This window comes from Tachypleus tridentatus, chromosome 9 (genome assembly GCF_004210375.1).
Source record: "Tachypleus tridentatus isolate NWPU-2018 chromosome 9, ASM421037v1, whole genome shotgun sequence".
Lineage (NCBI taxonomy): Eukaryota > Metazoa > Arthropoda > Merostomata > Xiphosura > Limulidae > Tachypleus > Tachypleus tridentatus.
In genome coordinates, this window is record NC_134833.1 from 149,750,555 (window position 1) to 149,767,113 (window position 16,559).

Consider the following 16,559-nt stretch of genomic DNA (forward strand, 5'->3'; position numbering starts at 1 on the left):
TTGTTCAGTAGATGAAGACGTCATGGTTTTGTCAAATATATATTTCGTCTCTGTGCGATGTTCTAAAATTACATAACTTGAATGGTTGTACACTGACATTACGTTTCAAGGGCACATCACCTCAATTTAATCACGTGTTTATCCCGTTCAACTATAATCAAATCAGTTTTAATTTCATATGCAAGTTTAGTCTTTGATTGGTCGTGATTGAATATGACGTCGTGCTATCAAAGTTACAAAACCACCTATCCTGTCTTTGTAGATTAGAATAATCTGTAAAATGCTGGGTAAACCACTTCTACACGGTCCAATCAGGTGGGAATGGATCGTTGCGATCTCCTGCTTCTGGATTAATATGTGTCTTTTTGGCGCGTTCCGTTCTTCTGGACTATTGTATGTTGCTCTGGTGGACACCTATCATTGTACCCACGCCTACGCTGCATGGTCCACTGCACTATCTTCTGCCATAATGAATTTATCTGGTGAGTGATGATAAAAGAAATTATAACTGTTCTATCTTTCTTACCTCACCTTCTCTCGGCTCACTCAACCAAACTCGTAAAATTATTAACTTATTTAGTAAATTCCAACTAACGTCTGACTACCATTCTCATAAACTTACATACTGGAAGAAGTCTTCAAATATATAACTTTAGAAAATGAGTTTCGAGATCTGTGGTGCATATTTTGTAGTTTTGAGCGTTACTAATAACAAAGAAATAAATTTCTTACATAAACGTTTGAGTTCAATTTAACTTACGCCACGCGCTGTGCTTCTCTCATCGGAGAGATGATTGTCCAACTTGCATGTTGAGTACCTTAACGGAAAAATCACATTTGGTTGGTCGTCAGTTCGATTACTCCCCATTTTAGAAAGTCATCTCACATGAGATAAGCACTCATTTTGATTGTTCTATATTTCAAAAGGTCTTATCCAATAAGATAAGTGCTATCTTCTCTTAGTTCTGGTATTGTGCGATAGGCTTCGTCGGCACTAAATATAGCAGATATAGTAAGAATGACGAACTGTTCTTATTTACTTTTAGTCGTAAGTTTCTAGACTTGTAAGATATAACCCGTATTCAATACACGTACTACCACTTGATACGAGCAGTTATCTACAATCACACGTACACGAAGTAAAGCCGAATTAACTTTCTGTCCAAATGTGTTTCATCACAACTCATGACGTGCAAGCAGAACATCCTGTGTCTCATTTGTCGACAGAATAAACGTTCTACTTCCTCATCTATTTTACAACCTTTGTAACGTGATTTCCCGCCAAAGTTAAGTAACTGAATATATTACAGTATTTTGTATCATTCAATAATAAATAATAGTCAGTAAACATCAATCAGAAAGTTAGGCGAGTTTTTAAAATAACTAACATCGTTAGCTTTTTCAGAAACACAGTTTATGTTCTTAGCAACATATGCCTTCAAGGTGCTTTATCTTAAAGTAAGTTATCTGATTTATTTTAAGACAGTAATGGTGTATTTTGTTTTCACCAATATCCATCTACCCAGAGATCATAACTGTGTATCATAAACTGTGTCCCTTCGTCAAGTGCGCTAAAAAGGATTAAATAAAGAAAGCTAAAATAATTAAGCAGAAAGCCAGCGCAGCTTAGTGTTTAGCTTACTCAAACTGTAAGTCCGAGAGTTCATGGTTCGCGACCCGCTTCCATAAAATTGCGATTAGCACTTTGAGACTATGGCTGAGCTGTAAGAATAGCTGTCAAATCCGACTATTCAGTCAAGCATGGAAAAGTCAACAGTTAGCTGTGACTGTTGTTGACTAGTTGTCTTCCATTTTGTTTATTAGCTCAAGTTTAAGAGTGGCTACACGTTTAAAGACCCAGGTGTGACTTGGAACAAAACTTGTAAAACAAATACATAGGTTACAGGAGCTTAGCAATCTAAATTTTAACAAAAGAAGGAAGAAAACAGAGCAATATTATGAATTATAACTTGAGATATATAATGAATATTTTGAACGTTAAATCAAATCTTCCTTTGATTAACACTTTCTGTTACAATGTTCAATATTTCTAGTTTTCTTCAAGGTTAATTCTTTTATCATTATACTTACATTATAGATATTGTTTTACATTGATAAGTTAATACATGAATTTAGAACTAATATAGGCCTTCTAGACTCGCAGAACCACACGAGATATTTTTGGGATTGTGGTCGAAACTATCGTTAGTAGCGAGGGTAACCAACTGATGAAGCAATGTATTATAATATTTATAAAAAAAAAACATCAAAGCATATTGTTAGCTCTGTTACTGGATTGATATTTAGTCTTAGTATATATAGATAGGTTTCTTTGTTCGAAATTTAATACATGTTTCTATGAAATTTGTTCAATTTTCTTAGAATTAAATTACAGCAGATAAATTATTCTAGGTCATATGACCTGCACTGGTTTAAAATTTTTCCATGGACTTTTTCTTAGAAAATCACATCGCATGTTTGCACAGATATTTGCTGGACCTTTATTTAATAATATATTTTTTAGTGTTTAATTATATTCAAGAATTCTGGAATATTATTAGTTATAATATATTTTGGTTCAGCTAATATTACAGTTCTCTTCCCAAAATCTCCAATACCGTATGTTGAGTTTCATTTGTATGTTCCACCACGGTTCAACTTTCAGTTTTTTTATTTCTTACAGTTCCTTTATGTTCCATTAAACGATATTGTAAACTACGTTCAGTTTATCCAATATTAATCTCTCCACAGTCACATTCAACTGTATAGAGTCCTGTTTACCTGAATTAACTCTGTATTATCTTTTGTAATACCTAAAATTTCTTTTATGTTAGTAATCGTTTTAAACATAGATTAAAATATTTATTGTTTAGAAACTTTAAATAAATAATTAATAAAACCTGAGATATGGGGCAAAATTAAATCTTTCTTTAAATTTTTCATATCTTGGTTTAATACAAAACTTTAAACTATTTAATTAAAGAAAAATATAAATATGTTTGTTTCTGAATTTTGAGTCGTCCCTAATTTAGTAGTGTAAGAGTGGAGGGAAGACAGCTAGTCATCACCACCCACCGCCAGTTGAACCAGTTTAACATTTGTAGCTACCTCAACAACCGATAAATCAAACCAAAACAGCCCTCCCAAAGAGACGGCCAATCAGTATCAGACACAATGTCTATCCAAAACTGATGTGATACGTGAGAAGGAAAATAATTCTGCAATCCACAAAATATCCTCCTCAAAGAAAGCCTCTGAAATAAAGTAAAATCCAAACCATAACTGTGTGTAAAATATAAAACAAGTGTAGAAAAACACGCAGCTGAAAGTAATCAGACGTAACTAAAGATATCTCACCTGAGGATAAGGCCGTATAAAACTGACGGAAATGTTTTGTAATAAATCCTGTAGGTAGCGCTCTGTTGTTGGATGAAACCAATTCAACAGCGACCGATTCTCTGAGAAAACGAAGTACAACTCCATGATGTATATGTCGTAGTCGATGGTTTCCACAGCAACAAATTTATAAAATTGTTTGTTTGTTTTGAATTTCGCGCAAAGCTACACGAGGGCCATCTATCTGCGCTGACCGTCCCTAATTTAGCAGTGTAAGACTAGAGGAAAGGCAGCTAGTCATCACCACCCACCACCAACTCTTGGGCTACTCTTTTAACAACGAATAGTGGGATTGACAGTCAAATTATAACGCCCCCACGGCTGAAAGGGGCGAGCATCTTTGGTGCGACCGGGATTTGAACCCGCGACCCTCAGATTACGAGTCGAACGCCTTTACCCACCTGCCGGGCCATGCAATGTTTGCAGTATACTAGCACTAACATCTGTCAACAAGATGAATGGAATGGTTGTAATGAAAATCAGCGCATTATATTTCATATGGCTGCAGTATTTTTATTGAAATCTGAAGCTAAACACGTGAGTTATAGTAATACTAAAGTAATAGATAAACATTACATAGCAAATATGTAAAATTCATGTCCTGGTTTTTACACAAATCTTGTTATAAGAAAGAAATCAGTGAATACTTTAACTCGAAATTAAATTCTCTATGCATGAGTGCATGTATAATGTAGACCAAATAAATTAATAGGTCTTAAAATTGCTTGAAAATTTGTCCCAACAAGTACTTGGTGACAGCGTCTGTCATGAAAGCCTATCAGTTACAGTTTAATACAACTAAGAAGAGAGGGTGCAAGATATGCTTGGGTATAAACGTGTAAGAGGTGATAGAACTACAAAATATGCTAATGTACAATTGTGAAATATATATGTAATGAAATGTGTTTATTTATCTGAAGCACAAATCATTATAGATGCTTCTACCAAACAACCTTGAACGGAGTAGATAGTCTTTCATCTGATATAGCAGTTTAGGTAGAGGTTATGCGAGTTATGTCAGCACGAAGCATATTTTCAGTAGTTCAGTAGCGTGTAGCACAGCCTTTACTGATTAAAGTCCATGCCGATGGTTTTGTTTGTCCGTGTGTGTGTGTGACCGCCAAAACTTCAGGAGGAAAAAACCTAGAAGCCTAAAATTTTGCACATTATCTAAATGGACCCTGAGGGTGTGCGCCTGTGTATTATTACTAACCCATATGCATCGTTTTACGAAGAGTGGAAGCGAAAAACTCATATAGAGAGGAATATGTGACTACCATAGTTCTAGGAGCAAAGAGCCTGGTAACCTGTAATTTTGCACCCATTCTAATTGGACCCTGGGTGACCTGGGTATTATTATTTATCAACGTGAGTGAAAAACCGCATACAAAAGAAATGTGATCGCCATAGCTCAACGAGCTAAGAACCTAGAAACCTGAAGTTTTGCACTCATACTCAGATTTTCACCTAGGTATTATTACTTATCTTATCCACGTGCGTGCGATCATGCGCTTGCCCATGTGGTGTTTATATAACACTTTCTAATATATAGAAAAAGCTGTATGTTCTGGAAGCAATGCGTTCCAACAATGAGTTTCATATCACACTGCTTAGCAATAAAAGCATAGCCTGATATTGTTGTAGTAGGCTACGTGTTGAAAGTATAAAATGAAATACATAAAGAATGAAATAAATATTGTTTTGTAATTTAGAGGCTCTGTTAATTAAAGAAGTTTTTTTTATTATTATTAAAGTTTAAAATTGGAAGACAAGTCAGAATGAAGAGATCGTTACAAACAGGTCACAACCAGTAAATAAACAACAAAAGTGCATATGTTACACTTTTATTTTGAAATGAGCTCAGAATACACACACATTAATATAAATCAACCTAATAACCCAAACAAATCAGGTTACGTTTGACAGTATACAATACAATTTCGACGTGATAGAAGTCAGCACGAAGGATATATTTCGTAGTGTGTAACACATAAACTAAAATACAATATTGGCTTGGCAACTGTCGGCTCAAAACATATCTTCAGTAGTTTGTTTGTTTTGAATTTCCGCAAAGCCACTCAAGGGCTATACGCGCTAGCTGTCCATAATTTAGCAGTGTAATGTAAGATTAGAGGGAAGGCAGCTAGTCATCACCACCCACCACCAACTCTTGGGCTACTCTTTTACCAACGAATAATGTGACTTACCGTCACATTATAACGCCCCACAGCTGAAAGGGCGAGCATGTTTAGTGCGATAGGGATTCGAACTCTTTAACCCACTGGCCATGCAGAGTCCTCTTCAGTAGCTTGTAACACAAAGTGTACAATAGTAAGTGTTAACAGCAGAGTCCTCTTCAGTAACTTGTAACACAAAGTGTACAATAGTAAGTGTTAACAGCAGAGTCCTCTTCAGTAACTTGTCACACAAAGTGTACAATAGTAAGTGTTAACAGCAGAGTCCTCTTCAGTAGCTTGTAACACAAAGTGTACAATAGTAAGTGTTAACAGCAGAGTCCTCTTCAGTAACTTGTAACACAAAGTGTACAATAGTAAGTGTTAACAGCACAGTTCTCTTCAGTGGGTTGTAACACAAAGTGTACAATAGTAAGTGTTAACAGCAGAGTCCTCTTCAGTAGCTTGTAACACAAAGTGTACAATAGTAAGTGTTAACAGCAGAGTCCTCTTCAGTAGCTTGTAACACAAAGTGTACAATAGTAAGTGTTAACACTGAGTAATTTTAATAATCTTAGTTTTCAGTTAATGAAACACGTTACGCTGCAATTTCCATTACACAAACTGACAAAATTGTAAGTCGTCTAAGACTCACATCAGTTACAACGTTTATGCCACAAGTTATTTTCTAGTGGTTATTTGTTTTTGAACAGTTGTAACGTTTATTACACAACTTGTACCACTTCTGAGAATGTTTGTTAGTATTCTATGTCTCGCCAGTTCTATTGTTTCAGACATCACTTATATTAACAAACAAACTATCACAGTGTCAACTAGGATATCATTTATAGTAACAAACAAACTGTTACGATGTTAACTAGGACATCATTTATAGTAACGAACAAACTGTTACGATGTTAACTAGGACATCATTTATAGTAACGAACAAACTGTTACATTGTTAACTAGGACATCATTTATAGTAACGAACAAACTGTTACGATGTTAACTAGGACATCATTTATAGTAACGAACAAACTGTTACGATGTTAACTAGGACATCATTTATAGTAACGAACAAACTGTTACGATGTTAACTAGGACATCATTTATAGTAACGAACAAACTATTACAGTGTCAATTAAGACTTTATTTATAGTGAGAATTTGTTTGTTTGTTTGTTTTGGAATTTCGCACAAAGCTACTCGAGGGCTATCTCTGCTAGCCATCCCTAATTTAGCAGTGTAAGACTAGAGGGATGGCAGCTAGTCATCACCACCCACCGCCAACTCTTGGGCTACTCTTTTACCAACGAAAAGTGAGATTGACCGTCACATTATAACGCTCCCACGGCTGGGAGGGCGAGCATGTTTGGCGCGACTCGGGCGCGAACCCGCGACCCTCAGATTACGAAGCGCACGCCTTAACGCGCTAGGCCATGCCAGGCCCTTATAGTGAGAAACAAACTGTTACGGTGTCAGTCAGGACATTATTTATAGTAACAAACAAACTTTTACGGCAGTTGGGACATAATTTATATTAACAAACAAATCGTTACGGTGTCAGCTGGGACAATATTTATAGTAACAAACTGTTACCGTGTCAGTCAAGACATAATTTACATTAACAAACAAATCGTTATGGTGTCACTCAGGACATTATTTATAGTAACAAACCAACTGTTACGGTGTCAACTGGAGTAACTGGGTAATATTTAAGTTCTAACCAGTTTTCTTTATGCTGGAACACATCATAATGAGGACAAGACATTTTAACGTTACATTATTTATTAGGTTAAACCCACATACCATTAGTTAATATTACCTCTAAGAACAGCAGGGCAAGACGCGACAAGCGAAATAAATACATGAAAGTTCGACTGTAGTTTAAACTCGACGTTTAACATTCATACCTTTATATATCGGTTTTAAGTTGGAAAAAAAATCCACAATTTTTTATAATCTCTTCCCACCAGGGGGAGTTCAAGAAACGTAGTACATTCATACATGTCTTGCAAGGTAAAGCTAGATTTCGTATTGTCAGCGTTAGCCAAATTTTATACAAATATTACGAATGTCAGAATAAGCGTACCTTTAAAGCTCCTATATACTTAACATTCTGACCATCTATAACCTTGAATAGCTGTTGGTGGCCTGAGAACGAGGGTATAGCTAGAACTGAGTTGACAACTGTTCAATGTTAAATTTTATGATGGTGTAAGTTACAAGAAAACACGTAGTTTGTTTTATTTTTAATTTTGCACAGAACTACACGAAGGCTGTCTGCACCAGCCGTCCCTAATTTAGAAGCGATACACTATACAGGGAAGGGAACCTGTCTTTTTATGGTTTTTGTTTTTTTTTAATTTCGCGCAAAGCTACACGAGGGCTACCTGTATTAGCCATCCCTAATTTAGCAGTGAAAGACTAGAGGGAAGACAGCAAGCTAGTCATCACCACCCACCGCCATTTCTTGGGCTACTATTTTACCAACGAATAGTGGGATTGACCGTCACATTATAACGCCCACACGGCTGAAAGGGCAAGCATGTTTGGTGCGACGGGAGTTCAAAACCGCGACCCTCAGATTACGAGTCGAACGCCTTAACTCACCTAGCCATGCTGTGTCGGAAGGGAACCGATTGACATCAGCTACTGCCCACTCTTGAGATAATCTTTTAACAACAAATTATTGGATTGAGAATGACGTTATAAATCCCCCTATGGGCAAAAGGGAATCGAATCCGCAACCCACTGATTGCGAGTCGAGCGTCCTAACCACTAGGTGGTGCACACGGAGAAAACTGTTTGTTTTGTAAAACTTTTTTTTTAAATTATTATTGACTATTTATTAATACCTTTTAGGAGGTCTACGAACGTAGCCTAAGACTTTCATAGACTCTTGGAAAAGGCGTATGTTGAATCATCGAGTAGAATAAGTTAATACTTATCTGAAGTTGTTTGTCATTGTACCTCGTTATATTTACTGCTTATTGTGCATTTTACTTATTAAAGTAATACACTTGAATTGTTCAAATTAAAGCTTTATTTGTACATAATACGTTTAATTGTATTTTGTCGAAACCCAATTACATCAAATATCTTTAAAATATTTAATTATTTTTTGTTCTTCTCTATAGGAGAAGGAAATAACTAAAGTAATATTTTGGCCAAACACGTGCGATATAAATCATTTAAAATAATGTTTTCTATCTTTCTTTTGTCTCTCATAAGTCAGTAACCCAACAGATTTGTTGTTCATTATAAGAACTCATCAATCGTGATGGACGATGAGAAATAAAACATTCTGTAAAAACACTATTTACATGTTCAGTTTAATACTTTTAAAAAATGAAATGATATTTTGTTTGTTCTTAGGTCCACTGGTTGGTTTATTGACTCATCTCCTCACCATTCGTGTTATCATTTTAATTGGTTCAGTGGTGTCCTCTAGTGCCGTTACTCTTTGTTATTTTGCAACTGATATTAAACACGTAATTCTTCTTCTTGGAGGTTTACAAGGTGAGACATATCTGTTGCTACAAGTTTTACTAGATGAAACACGTCTATTAGTTGAAGATTTACAAGGTGAGACATATCTGTTGCTACAAGGTTTACTAGATGAAACACATCTATTAGTTGAAGATTTACAAGGTGAGACATCTCCTGCACGGAGGTTTATAAGGTAAGATACAACTGCTACTTGGAGGTTTACTAGATGAAACATATCTCTTTATTGAAGGTTTGCAAAGTGAGATACAACTGTTACTTGGAGATTTACAAGGTGAGACACAACTGTTACTTGGAGGTTTATAATGCGAGACATTAATTCATTAATTAATATGTTTATTAATTTTAAATGTTAGCAATTAACCCTCTCTTTGCTCTTATTTTCCACAACTCTATCAACCATTTTTTTTTTCATTCAGGGCTTGGCCTCGGACTTGTCACTAACCTCACGCCAGTAATTATCAGCCATTACTTTCAAGAACACAAAGCTACAGCGTGTGCAATATCCTACAGTGGCTCCACGGTAGGGACGTTCTTCTTTCCATTCATTATTGCAATATTTCTAGACGAGAGGGGTCTAAAGGATACCTTTTCCATCCTAGGATCCATTATGTTTTGCAGTGTTTTGGGGGCAGTTTTCCTTCGGCTAGCGACTCTAAACAAGGACTCTTCAAGAAACATTGACGATCTTCGTGAGGTTTGTAGCCACGAAGATGCCGAAAGAGTGGTAAAGAAAAGAGAAACAAGTCTGTCTGATTCATTGGAGACACAGGTTATACCAGAACCTCTTACGTCATCATCTTTGAAAGTAGATCCGAAGAACCGGATCACCGTCAAAAGCAAGGCTTCTGGTCAGTTTCAGAGATCTACAGTATTTGTAATAGTTGAAAGTACAAACTTTGTTCGGAAGCCTTTTATCAATATCAATTCTTTCGTCAAAGATCAGGTACCTTGTAGCCTAAAAGATGGTTCAGTCGACGTCAAAACCACTGATCTTAACTCAGTAAAACGTCTCTCAGTTTCATTGGCTAATGACTTTGAAAGACATCTATCAGGAGAACAAGACACGAGCAGGTTCTGTCCCCCTAAATATGTTCCCCCATTCAACTCCGTACTGCACAAACTTAATGAGGCCCTCAATAAATACATGAATCCCCACCTTTCCTTCTTATTTAACTATTACTTTATATTATTATCGGTCTCTTCTGTTAGCTTTGTGGTAACCTTCTGGTCTATACTCACTGTTCTGCCCGATCATGCCAGGGATCAGAATATCGGAACACGTCATGCTGCCTTCCTTATATCCTCTCTCTCCATCACAGATATCGTAGGAAAGTTCATACCATCAGTTTTACAGTATTTCAAGCTTGCTGATCACAGAACAGTGTTATCTGTCAGCCTCGCTCTTCTTGGATTTCTTTCTCTCCTACTTCCTATTCCAAACCAAAGTTTCTACTCGCTCTTGGCTATATCTTTAGGTTTTGGTGGGGTAAGCGGCTCTTTACAGATTCTAATTCCAGTTCTCATCTCTGACTACTTTGGTCCTGACCAAACTGCTGTCGTATTTGGATTTTCTAATTTTTTCAATGGACTTGCAACTCTTGGGCGGCCAGCAATGATAGGTGAGTGAATGATAATAACTAGTATTTGACATTAAAGACCCCGGCATGGCCAGGTGATCAGGCTGCTCGATTCGTACTCTGAGGGCAGCGGGCTCGAATCCTCGTCACACCAAACATGCTCGTCCTTTCAGTCGTGGGGGCGTTATAATGGTGACGGTCAATCCCACTATTCGTTAATAAAAGAGTAGTCCAAGAGTCTACGGATTTAAAACGCTAAAATCAGGGGTTTGATTCCCTCGGTTGGCTCAGCAGAATGCCTGATTTGGCTTTGCTATTACAAACAAACAATACGATATTGTCCTGTAGTCCATAAATCTTGAATGAAGCGCACTGTTTTAAAAAGACTATGCTTTGAAGCAAAAAGATACACAATGGGTTGTCTGGTCTGTACCCACCACAGGTATCGAAACCCGGTTTTTAGTGGTATGAGCCCTCAGGCTTGCAGCTCAGCTACAGAAGGGTGGGCAATGTTGTTTTATAATAATACAAACAAAATGCGCTATTTTCAAATATCGAAGACCCAAACGTTTCAAAGAACATATCTTCTTACAAAGACTTATTTTGAATTATTGTATTTCCGAGAATGTAGGTAAAAATACAAGGCTCCAAGCTCATAATTTATAATTTATTAATATATAGAAGTCTTCAGGAGGGAGAGTGACATAGATAGGGTCATAGGTGAACTCCGATATCTCCACCCCCATGTCGCTCCCTGCAGATGCTCTAAGGTTTCCTCTCACATTTGGCTGAGAGCAACCAAAATCTAAATGTGAAAGTGGATACAGAGATACACTTTTACTTTAGACATAACAGCGCCCCCCTTAACCGAAATTTCTTTCTATTTTCACATATAAAGTTAATGCAGTTTGATAGGACTATTTAAATTCACTCTCATATCAAACTGTAACTCATGAAAAAGAGATGAAACGCAATCACACCACAAGCATCATATTACATTCGTTAAGGACTTTCGAACTCTCGTCTGTCACCAGGGCCTAGAATAGCACAAACGTTAAAGCCATAAAATTACATGCACATGTGCAGTGATGGTCTTCTTCTTAAAATAAAGAGTAAATTAAATTTATACAATTTCTTATAAGTATAAATGATCAATTATACTGAAATATTTCTCTGATTATTTTTCTTTTATTAAATTTTACAACGTTTTAAGGAAATTTTATCACACTGATACAGTGATACAGAGAACAAATAAGTTATGTTAAAATAATTTTGGACCCTCATCATTCTATTATCGTCCTAGTCGCGTGGCTGGTCATGCGCAATCTGGCAATCGTGCATTTTGAAAATAATCCTGCAGCGTTGTTTACATTAGAAATATCTTTAGTTGTAAAACTAAGATTGTCATGCCCAAAGAACACTACACCTTTCTGATACTTTCAATACCCCACCAAAGGTTTATTAACGATGGTTTCCAAGAGCCTATTGCTGATGTCTGATCTCACAGAAATACATAGGTGACTTGACTTTCATGTTTTCGTATAGAACTGGGTTAAAAAAAAACAACTTTTTCTTCTCCTGTACCTCGAGTGAATGAGCAGTAAATCTAAAGGTTTTTAACGCTACAAATATCATTTCAATAGCCATGGTGGTCACAGCACAAATAGCTCAGTTTATTACTTTGTTCTCAACAACAACAACAAAAAAAAAACAATTTGTTGTTTGAGGCATTGATATAATAGGAAAACAACTTCTGTCCAAGTTATTTGTCTCACCTTTCCAGACAGAGGACCTTGTATATAATATTGTGGCCTTGCTATAAGAAAACGCACACACACACACACCTTTTTCCTACTGCAAGTACGTGACCTATTTTACAACAGAATAATGCACTGATATAAACAAGGAACTTCTGGGTCAATTAGACCGAGTACGGTATTTCACCTTCAGAAGGCAAACGTCTAGTAATTCCTGAACTCTCTACCATCTTCCAAACTTTACTAAATGTTTACTATTGTATAGGGAGTGAGAACAGTATTGGAAACCTAAAAAACTGGGCAGAACTAGAGAATTTTAAGGAAATGGAAAAATGGTTTGCTAACCTTCCACTGAGGTCGTGGTTTTATTGTAAAACAGTATCTATAGAGATTATCGGGGTCGTGGTGTTTCATGCAATACTTATAGAGATATGTAGAGATAATCATGTGTCGTGATGTTATCGTAATACAGTGGCTATAGACATTATCATGTGTCATGATGTTATTTTAATACAGTGTCTACAGAGATTATCATGTGTCGTGATGCTATTGTTATAAAGTGGCTATAGAGATTATCATATTGCAAATTGTTGATTGCAAATGTCAACATGACAGAAGTCAATAACAAGCAAAAGTAACAAAAAAAGAGACTCATACTAAATATATCAATAAACTTTTAGATATATATACTTCTTTGTTTGTTTTGAACTTCGCGTAAAGCTACACGAGGGCTATCTGCGCTAGCCATACCTAATTTAGTAGTGTAAGACAGAGGGAAGACAACTAGTTATCACCACCCACCACCAACTCTTAGGCTACTGTTTTACCAACAAATAGTGGGACTAACCGTCACATTATAATGCCCCCACGGCTAAAAGGGCGAGCATTTTTGGTGTGACGGGGACTCGAACCCACGACCCTCAGGTTATGTGTCGAGTGCCTTAACCACCTGGCCAAAAAGAAACTGAATTTCTAGGGTAGCAAAAGTTTACTCAATGAAAATGGTTCGTATTGGACACTGCTTTAATGTTTTTTAAATAATGTTATTTATTTACAAATTTAAAATTATTTAACCTGATTATCGACTAGTATAATAATTAACACAGAATTATATAACTTAGTAAAATCTTGTTTCTACTGTCTGTGTGTCCCAACAGGTCACTTTAAAGACATCGCTGGAGATTACAATGGTCTGTTTTACACCTTAGGAGGTTTCAGTGTTGTGAGTGCAGCTTTGTGGACTGTGGAACTCGTAGTTCAGAGGAAGAAGCTGTTAAAAGAATTAACATGAAAAATATCGGAAGTTTCAAAACTGAATTTTCAAAATAGAAAAAGAAACATTATTCTTTCTGATCACGTATAAAACATGTCTTCTCATTACATGATAGGTAAAAAAGAACTTTCTTTGGCTCTAGATTATTATTATTGTCAGTTTGTTCAACATGATATGAAGTCATCAAAATGTATTTAGTAATGAGAAATTCATGTTCTAAAAACAGTAATATTGATTCTGTATAATAAATGTTGTAAACCAGTTACTAATATTTCATCCGTATAAAAAAGGGTTGTACAGCAGTTACTAATATTTCTTCTGTATAAAAAAGGACTATATAGTATTTACTAACATTTCTTCCGTATAAAAAGGACTATATAGCAGTTATTAATATTTCTTCCGTATAAAAGGGACTACATAGCAGTTACTAATATTTCTTCTGTATAAAAAAGGACTATATAGCAGTTACTAATATTTCTTCCGTATAAAAAGGACTATATAGCAGTTACTAATATTTCTTCCGTATAAAAAAGAACTATATAGCAATTACTAATATTTTATCTGCATAAAAAAGGACTATATAGCAGTTACTAATATTTCTTCCGTATAAAAAGGACTATATAGCAGTTACTAATATTTCTTCCGTATAAAAAGGACTATATAGCAGTTCTAATATTTCTTCCATATAAAAAGGACTATATAGCAGTATTAATATTTTTCCGTATAAAAAGGACTGTGCATCAATTAGTGATATTTTTTTCTGTAGTCAGTAATATTTATTACTTAATACCAAAAACACCATCGAGAATCTGATATTTTAGTTCTTTATGTCCTCTTGGGAGGAAGTAGTAAGTCTTATGTTGTTGTAGTGTTTGGACACCAAGAATGATCATTGTTGTTGTGGTATTTAAACGTAAACAATGATTAAATGTAATTGTATAACTAATTGGAATAGATTGTTGTTGTAGTATTTGGACATAAACAATGATTAAATGTAATTGTTTAACTAATTGAGAAATTTTGTTGTTGTGGTATTTAGACATAAACAACGATTAAATGTAATTGTTTAACTAATTGAGAAATTTTGTTGTTGTGGTATTTAGACATAAACAACGATTAAATGTAATTGTTTAACTAATTGAGAAATTTTGTTGTTGTGGTATTTAGACATAAACAACGATTAAATGTAATTGTTTAACTAATTGAGAAATTTTGTTGTTGTGGTACTTGGATATAAACAATGATTAAATGTAATTGTTTAACTAATTGGAAGAGATTTTTGTTGTAGTATTTGGACATAAACAATGATTAAATGTAATTGTTTAACTAATTGAAAGAGATTGTTGTTGTAGTATTTGGACATAAACAATGATTAAATGTAATTGTTTAACTAATTGAAAGAGATTGTTGTTGTAGTATTTGGACATCGAAGTGATCAGATTGTATCTTCAGTCACTAACAACATAATAGACGACACTTCGCTGTATTATATGTAGAAATACTATTTTGAATAATTTTATTTCCTTACACACTGCATACTCTTCTACACTTATTAAGATCTCTGTATTTATTCTTTGTTTCGTGCTAACAGAGTTAGTCACTCTGTTATATTTTACTTCGTCATTTATTAACCTTCCACATGTATTTCGTACTTACGAATCGTTATTTCTTTCAGTTGGAACGTCTCACGCTTTTAAAACAGTTTAAAATAAAACATTAACAAATTATGTTAACTACAGTTTGAAAAAGCAGGTAGGAAGAATGAGAGACAGGTAAGCAGTTTAACCTTCACTGAATTTTCTTTTAACGGCTATCCACGACTAGTGATAAGAAACGTGAAGTATGTTGGTATTTATTTACACTGTTGTTAATTGTTTCTTATTCTTTGGAAATTAATATAAGTTTTGTTTGTTTGTTTGTTTTGGAATTTCGCACAAAGCTACTCGAGGGCTATATGTGCTAGCAGTCCCTAATTTAGCAGTGTAAGACTAGAGGGAAGGCAGCTAGTCATCACCACCCACCGCCAACTCTTGGGCTACTCTTTTACCAACGAATAGTGGGATTGACCGTCACATTATAACGCCCCCACGGCTGGGAGGGCGAGCATGTTTAGCGCGACGCGGGCGCGAACCCGCGACCCTCAGATTACGAGTCGCACGCCTTACGCGCTTGGCCATGCCAGGCCCATTAATATAAGTAAACAGAATCTTGTGAAGAAAACAGGCTCGTTTAAGTATAAACATACAAATGGCGATATAATTTTATGGCTCCTACAATACCAGGTGTGGTTAAAATGTTATAAGACTTCACTTTTATTCCTGACAATAAAGTATATACATCAGTATTATATGCTGTCCCATTCAATGTAATCTCACCCAGCTGATACACACTTGTTCTAAATATGCCATCCCATTCAATGTAATCTCACCCAGCTGATACACACTTGTTCTAAATATGCCATCCCATTCAATGTAATGTCCCCCAGCTGATACACACTTGTTCTAAATATGCTGTCCCATTCAATGTAATCTCCCCCAGCTGATACACACTTGTTCTAAATACGCTATCCCATTCAATGTAATCTCCCCCAGCTGATACACACTTGTTCTAAATACGCTATCCCATTCAATGTAATCTCCCCAGCTGATACATACTTGTTCTAAATATGCTATCCCATTCAATGTAATCTCCCCAAGCTGATACACACTTGTTCTAAATGTGCTATCCCATTCAATGTAATCTCTCCAAGCTGATACACACTTGTTCTAAATATGCTATCCCATTCAATGTAATCTACTCAAGCTGATACACACTTGTTCTAAATATGCTATCTCATTCAATGTAATCTCCCCAAGCTGATACACACTTGT

General features: G+C 35.6%; 1 protein-coding gene across 1 annotated transcript; it reads left to right on the forward strand.

The window, feature by feature from the left end:
• The first annotated feature begins 280 nt into the window (after positions 1-280).
• Positions 281-14,699, forward strand: LOC143226633 (monocarboxylate transporter 12-like). Its single transcript, XM_076457850.1, has 4 exons — positions 281-482; positions 8,948-9,091; positions 9,499-10,701; positions 13,574-14,699. Exons 1-4 carry the CDS (start codon positions 281-283, stop codon positions 13,705-13,707), a joined length of 1,683 nt encoding a protein of 560 aa, XP_076313965.1. The 3' UTR covers positions 13,708-14,699.
• Positions 14,700-16,559: the final 1,860 nt, after the last annotated feature.

Excerpts from the sequence above, each read along its gene's own strand:
- LOC143226633 (XM_076457850.1), top strand. The coding sequence starts at position 281 with ATGCTGGGTAAACCACTTCTACACGGTCCAATCAGGTGGGAATGGATC. Across the intron at positions 483-8,947 it reads TGCCATAATGAATTTATCTG|GTCCACTGGTTGGTTTATTG; the intron begins GTGAGTGATGAT and ends GTTTGTTCTTAG. Across the intron at positions 9,092-9,498 it reads TCTTCTTGGAGGTTTACAAG|GGCTTGGCCTCGGACTTGTC; the intron begins GTGAGACATATC and ends TTTTTCATTCAG.